The following is a 7,032-nucleotide window of genomic DNA, read 5'->3' on the forward strand; positions in this document are numbered from 1 at the left end:
AAACTTTTGCCCCAAATCAAAACGCTAAACCCTAAGAATCACTTCATCGTTCCAAAGTTCTGCAATCTGGACTTCCTCAACCTGCTTCATCTTTGCTGCCATGCCTTCTCAATGAGGCGAGTTTAGCTACAGTGGTCACCGATGATAACTGCCTCTTCGGTTCCATCTCGGAATCCCCCGCCAATGCCACCGTCCTAATCCTTTTCCCCTTCCCGGGAGGGTGCGTCCTGCTTTATCTGTGCTGTCATATTGATTTTTTTTTAATAAAGACTCAATTTAATTTCTTTAAAAGAAGAGGGACAATATGAATAAAAAAATATAGAAATCAAAATTAAAAAAAAAGAGTATATATAAATAAATAATTAAAAATCTTTGTACCTTTGTTTTTGTTGGTTTTTTTAAAAAAAAAAGAAAGAAAAAAACTTCTTGTACACATTCTTACAAGTTGGAAAAAATTTTGTTCCTATATTTAATGTTCTATTATTTAATTGGTGTTTTGGTACATTACATCAGCCCAATGTCTTGGTTAATGGACTATTTATTTGGGCTTGTTTGAATTATGGAAGAAGATCAGTTACTTCTTGCACCCCTCAAATGTCTTCCTTCACCATCAATTATGTGAGTTATTAAAGTTAATCTTATGGGTTATTTAATTTATGCCTAATTTTTTATCTCCATTCTTCTTCACTTTGGAGCTGCACCAATTCCACCCTCTATGCACAGTTGTCTTTTCTTCACTGTGACTTGCAGCAGTGCATTGTGTTGACAACACGTAGGTAAGACTTTTTCCTTTTTTCCTTTCTAAATGAGTTACAAGAAAACCACCGAATGAAAATCAGGAATGGAAGACGTGTAGGCATAAAATTCATATTCCGGAATTGGAAATAGAAAATAATATTAGATAAAACTTTTCGAAATATTTTCCACAATTAAACATTTTGGAACATATTTTCAGAATATCATTTCCGGAAAACACACTCATCAATTTTATTACAAAATTAATTTTATGAATTTATACATTATTTCTCCGAAAACACAATACGAAAAAACATTTCTCACCTCTCATACTTTAATATATATTGTTTTTATTTAGATATTGAATATGAACTTCTCAATAATGGTGATTCTAATTGTGATTTAATTATTCTTTTTGTACTAGTGTATATTATAAAAATTTGTGGACACAACTGCACAAAGCACAGACTAATATCAAGATATTTATCATTTGCCCTCTTATTTCTTTTTAACCGCTGCTGAAAATAATGCAACAAATGGCATTAGTTGTCGAGTCGTTCTGGAATCTCATCTCTGCCATTTCTATTTCAAACAACTATGGCCGAATTATTTCTCTTCAGCATTGCAGAGTCACTCATAACAAAGCTTGCTTCTCATGCTTTTCAAGAAGCTTCTCGAGTGGTGGGTTTATACGACGATCTTCGAGACCTTGGAAAGACTCTCTCTTTCATCAAGGCTGTTCTGTTAGATGCTCAGCAAAAGCAAGATCACAACCATCAACTCCGCGAATGGCTCACTCACCTTAAAACTGTCTTCTCCGAAGCCGAAGATCTTTTGGATGAATTTGAGTGTCAAACACTGCAAAACAAAGTGGTCAAAGCTCATGGTAACACCAAAGATAAGGTAAGTCGCTTCTTCTCCAATTCTAATCCACTTCTTTTTCGCTACAAGATGACACAACAAATTAAATATATCAACAACAGACTAGACAAGGTTGCAGCGCATAGGCATAAGTTTAGTCTTCAAATAATTGATGTTGACACACGTGTTGTTTATCGGAGAGATATGACACACTCCCGTGTCAGTGATTTAGATGTGATAGGAAGAAAAAACGACAAAGAAAAGATCATAGAGCTTTTGATGCAGCAGAATCCTAATGATGATGATACAAGTCTATTTGTTATCCCCATTGTAGGGATTGGAGGCTTGGGAAAGACTACACTTGCAAAGTTTGTGTTCAATGACAACAGGATCCAAGAATGCTTCCCATTGAAGATGTGGGTGTGTGTTTCTGATGACTTTGACATTAAGCAATTGATTATCAAAATCATCAATTCTGCCAATGATGAAGATGTTTCTCCTCACCAACAGAATTTGAACATGTTGGATCTGGAACAACTGCAAAAGCAATTGAAAAGAAAACTTTTCGGTCAAAAGTTCTTACTCGTATTGGACGATGTATGGAACGAAGACCGTGTTAAATGGGTTGAGTTGAGGAATTTAATCCAAGTAAGTGCAGCAGGAAGTAAAGTTGTAGTGACTACACGTAGTCATTCAATTGCTTCCATGATGGGCACAGTTCCCTCTCACATTTTAGAAGGTCTTTCTGAACATGATTCTTTGTCTCTGTTTGTGAAGTGGGCATTTAAAGAAGGAGAGGAGGAAAAACATCCTCACTTAGTAAATATTGGCAGAGAAATTGTGAAAAAATGCAGAGGGGTTCCATTGGCAGTGAGAACATTAGGTAGTTTACTATTCTCCAAATTTGAGGACAGTGAATGGGAATATGTGAGGGACAGTGAAATCTGGAATTTGCCTCAAAAAAAAGATGACATTTTACCTGCCCTTAAACTGAGTTATGATCTCTTGCCATCCTACTTGAAGCAATGTTTTGCATTGTTTTCCCTTTACCCAAAGGATTATTTATTCCCTAGTTTTGAAATAGCTGCGATTTGGGGATCACTTGGACTCATTGCACTACCAAAAACAAATAGGACACTTGAAGATGTGGCCAATCAATATTTGCATGAACTCCTGTCAAGATCCTTTCTCCAAGATTTTGAAAACTTTGGCAATAAGTTTAGGTTTAGAATACATGATTTGGTGCATGATCTCGCCCTATTTGTTGCGACCGATGAGTGTCTGCATGTGAGTTTCAAAATTCAAAATATTCCAGATAATGTTCGACATCTGTCTTTTACTGAAAGCAGTTTGTTCGGAAATTTAGTAACCAAAAAATCAACAGTTGTGAGATCCGTACTGTTTCCAAACGGTGCAGCAGCTGCCATCGATGAAGCTTTACTAAATATGTTCCTGTCAAAGTTCAAATACTTGCGAGTTTTGGATTTACGTGGTTCGACATGCAAGACTTTGCCCCGTGCCATTACTAAGATGAAACATTTGAGATATTTGGACATTAGCGAAAATCTCAACATTAAGAGACTCCCGGACTCTATTTGCAAGCTCCAAAGTTTGCAAGTGTTGTCACTTAAGACATGCAAGAAGCTGGAAATATTGCCCAAAGGATTAAGAAAACTAATCAGTCTCCGTTCTTTGGAGTTTAGCACAAAGCAAACTATTTTGCCTGTGAATGAGATCGCCCAATTGGGGTCGCTTGAATACTTGTACATTGAATCGTGCCATAATGTGGAGTCCATCTTTGGAGGGGTGAAATTCCCTTCTCTTAAAACATTATGCGTTGGGGATTGTCAGAGACTAAAGTCATTGTCTCTGGATGGTCAAAATTTTCCCGAATTAGAAACATTGCTTGTTAAGGACTGCGGTAATTTGGACTTGGAACTGTGTAAGGGCCACCATGAAGAAGAAAGCCCTAAGCTGAAGCTAAAACTTGTATTATTTTTCGGTTTATCACAGATGGTGGCCTTGCCTAACTGGCTTCAGGAAGCTGTCAAATCCTTGCAGCGCTTGTATGTTTTAAATTGTGACAATATTGAAACACTTCCGGATTGGTTAACAACTCTGACTGATCTCAAAGCACTTGGTTTAATAAATTGTCCAAATCTGGTATCTCTGGCAGATAACATTCATCACCATACTGCACTTGAAAGTTTGAGGATTGAAGGTTGTGCTAACTTACATAAAAAATATGAACCCAATGTTGGAGAGTTTTGGCCCAAAATATCACACATCAAAAAGATTGTGATCGTAGAACCAGAAGAACTTAAGAAGAATTAGAGGAATAGCCGGACATAGTAAGAAGCCCCTTATTTTCTCTTTTTTGTGTTTTTCATAATGTTGATTTTTATTTCTTTTTTGTGGTTTTCAATTTTTCACTCGTGAAAATCACTTAGAGCTATTAGTTAAGACATTTCAATTTAGAGAGACCTTCATAATATAGTTGTTCTATATTTGCTCTTTTCAACTGTTTTGCTTTGTAGATCATTAATATTGGTATACACAATTTCAGTATTTCATTTATACTCATACATTTCAGTGTGCCTAAGTCAGTTAGATATGGACTTTCACTTGTGAAACGTAAAAGTAGAAGACATACACAGAAGTCTGAATGTTAGACTACTTTTGCACTATACCTTATCGCTTTTTTATGTTCGAGTTTGCTTTACTACAACTTTTAATATAATTTTTATAAAAGTTTCGTTGTCTAGATATTTTATTTTTTATATTTTATTTCCATTAGTTAGTGTAATTTCAAATAGATATAACATTTTAAAGAATTTTAAATTGATTTTAATCTTATGTTTAGACATTCTCAAACTCAATGTGCAATTTTTCTCCCTTATTTTCGATCTCTAGTGACCTAGCATAGCATGATCAGGTATGAAAAAAATCTAAAATCCATCAAAATAAAATAATTAAGAAAACAATATTAATTACAGAACCATTTGAATATAATTTAAGAGTGTTTGTACCGTAAAAAAACACGTTGGCAGCTACTTTAGAAAATTGTTAAAAGATAATAAAGTTGATATCCGTAACACTAAATCAATAATAATAAAAGTAAAATGATGGAATTTGCATTTACATTGCTATTAAATAATTCCTTTGATAAAGAACTAACTGTAAAGGACAATAATCACCAATGACAACAAAATTTCGTATACTATTATAGAAAGCGAAATGATATTTCAACACCCTTATTTGACACTACTTTGACACTGGACAGGTGTCAGTGTGTCATTGGGTGCTTTTCTTTTAAAAAATATATGGTTTTTAATTCTGAAGGAAGGGCAAAGTTGGAATGAAATTTTGATTAATTTCAGTTTCGCGGTTCCTTTTCCTTTTGTCTCGGTGCTTTTGATGAAACAGGGCTTCCTTCGTCTTCGTCTCTCTCGCGCTCTCTCCTCTCGGTCTCTTCCAATCGACCATTGTGTGGCTTGAAAGTCGTGTTNTGTTCGACCATTGCTGTGTCGGTGTGCGTTGAAAGCCCTATCGGTGTGCGTTGAAAGGCGTATCTGTGTGCGTTGAAAGGCCTGTGGGTGCGTTGAAAGCCCTCTCGGTGTTGGGTGCGTTGAAAGCCCTCTGTTTGTAGTCGTTTCGTCTCGTCTCGTCTCGGTGTGGTGTGGGTTTCGTCTCGCCAACACCTTTTGCTGCAGTGGTGATTTTTTTGAATCGCCCTTTGTGTGTGCTTCGTGGTGCTGGTGTGTGGCGGCAACGTTTACTTTGGTAAGTGGTTTGTCGCTTTCGTCTTCTTCTGTGGTTCATTAAGTTGTGTATCATTGTCAAAGTGTAACGATGTTGTGGTAAATGTTGTTTTGGTGTAGGTGCAATGGCAACCCAAAAACCAAAAGTAAGTGTCACATTGGATGTAAAAATTGCTTTTTTTTTGGCATGGGTATTGGTGATGTTTTGGTTTGATGCATTTGTTATTTTTTGGAATGATTTGTAGTGGNGCCTCCGTGTATCGATGAAATCGGCACCCGTGATGGAAATGAATAGTTTACTGCNAAACTGTCATATAGAGCGCATTAGGATGACACCTTTTCATTGGTGCGTAAAGATGATGAAACCTGTGCAAGTGAATTTGAAGTTGTTGAAGTGTATGGTTAGAAGATGGGTTGGTAATGCTTTGAGTTTTAGGGTGAGTCAACAAGTAGTTCCTTTTACTACTTTAGATGTATATATGACAACCGGTTTAGGAATGGGTGGGCTAAATGTTCCTGTAGAGGAGTGTGTAGTTGGATCCCTTGGTCAGATGTTTGATCCGAAGACCACAACGAAAAAAGATTTGATTGAACGATTTCGCTTGATTGTCAACGATGAAGAAGTAGATGTTGACGTAGTGTGTAGGTTATACATTTTGGTAGTTTTAGTAACTTTTTTGTTGCCTAGGCAATCTAAGTATGTCGCAAACATGCCTTTTGGTGTTTTAGACGATTTAGATAGTTTGTGTTTGTATGACTGGGCGTCCTGCGTTCATAACCACCTAGTTCAAAGTCTAAATAGTTCAAAGAAGAAGATAATGTCTGGAAAAATAAAGCATCAACTCAGTCTTAGTGGCAACGTGGCTTGTTTGCAGGTAAGATTTTTTACTGAATATTTATTATTTTAAGCATTTTACAATTTGGCTAATTGTTTGGTTTTGATGATTTAAGGCATGGGCGGTGGAAAGATTTTCTTTGCACCGGCACACAAGTCACAGGAGGTTCCCACGGATTAGGAGTTGGCAACCGTTAAATGCAAGGAAGAAAACAATAAAAAAAATATTGAGGACCGGAGACGTAAGTATATTGAACTCTGTTATAATTTTTGGTTGGATATATTTGAGTAATGTTGATGTTTGTTGATGGTTGTTGATGTTTGTTCATGTTTGTTGATGGCTGTTTATGTTACAGTTAAATCTTGATTGGTATGTAAGTCGTATCGATCGTAATGATGCTGAACTGCGTGTTGCATTGGGTATTGATGACATTGGGTTGTCTAAAGGTGTAGAATCAAAGGCAAATGCATCAATGATTGAAGAATCAGATGAGGAAAGCACNGACACTTGCACGTGGCTAGCAGATGCTGATGTGATATTGAAGAAGACCAATTNTGAAATAGCGTCTATNCATCGTGAGATTTCTAGGCTAACGAAGGAGGTAATGGACCTTCGTCAATTTCCAATGCAAAACGAAGAAGGTAGATTCGGTGAACCTGGAGAAGGAGTTGGCGCAGGTGACGAAGATGTCGATGTTGGAGAGGATGACCACCCTTTAGGGGAAGAAGTACCGGCAGGTGGGGATGAAGAAGGAGTTGGGGCAGGTGACGAAGATGTGGTTGTTGGAGAGGATGACCACCCTTTAGGGGAAGAAGTACCGGCAGGTGGGGATGAAGAAG

General features: G+C 36.9%; 2 protein-coding genes across 2 annotated transcripts in view; both read left to right on the forward strand.

Moving 5' to 3' along the window:
• Positions 1-1,207: 1,207 nt before the first annotated feature.
• Positions 1,208-5,007, forward strand: LOC106757851 (putative disease resistance protein RGA1). The gene has a single exon (XM_014640682.2). It carries the CDS (start codon positions 1,333-1,335, stop codon positions 3,928-3,930), a length of 2,598 nt encoding a protein of 865 aa, XP_014496168.1. The 5' UTR covers positions 1,208-1,332; the 3' UTR covers positions 3,931-5,007.
• Positions 5,008-5,713: 706 nt separating this feature from the next.
• LOC106756892 overlaps positions 5,714-7,032 on the forward strand; it is a 5,389-nt gene continuing 4,070 nt past the window's right edge. Inside the window, exons 1-2 of the mRNA XM_022779014.1 lie at positions 5,714-6,232; positions 6,549-7,017. Coding sequence (XP_022634735.1) covers positions 5,714-6,232; positions 6,549-7,017 — 988 coding nt within the window. The remainder of the gene's footprint in view (positions 6,233-6,548; positions 7,018-7,032) is intronic.

The sequence above is a fragment of the Vigna radiata genome, chromosome 3 (genome assembly GCF_000741045.1).
Source record: "Vigna radiata var. radiata cultivar VC1973A chromosome 3, Vradiata_ver6, whole genome shotgun sequence".
Lineage (NCBI taxonomy): Eukaryota > Viridiplantae > Streptophyta > Magnoliopsida > Fabales > Fabaceae > Vigna > Vigna radiata.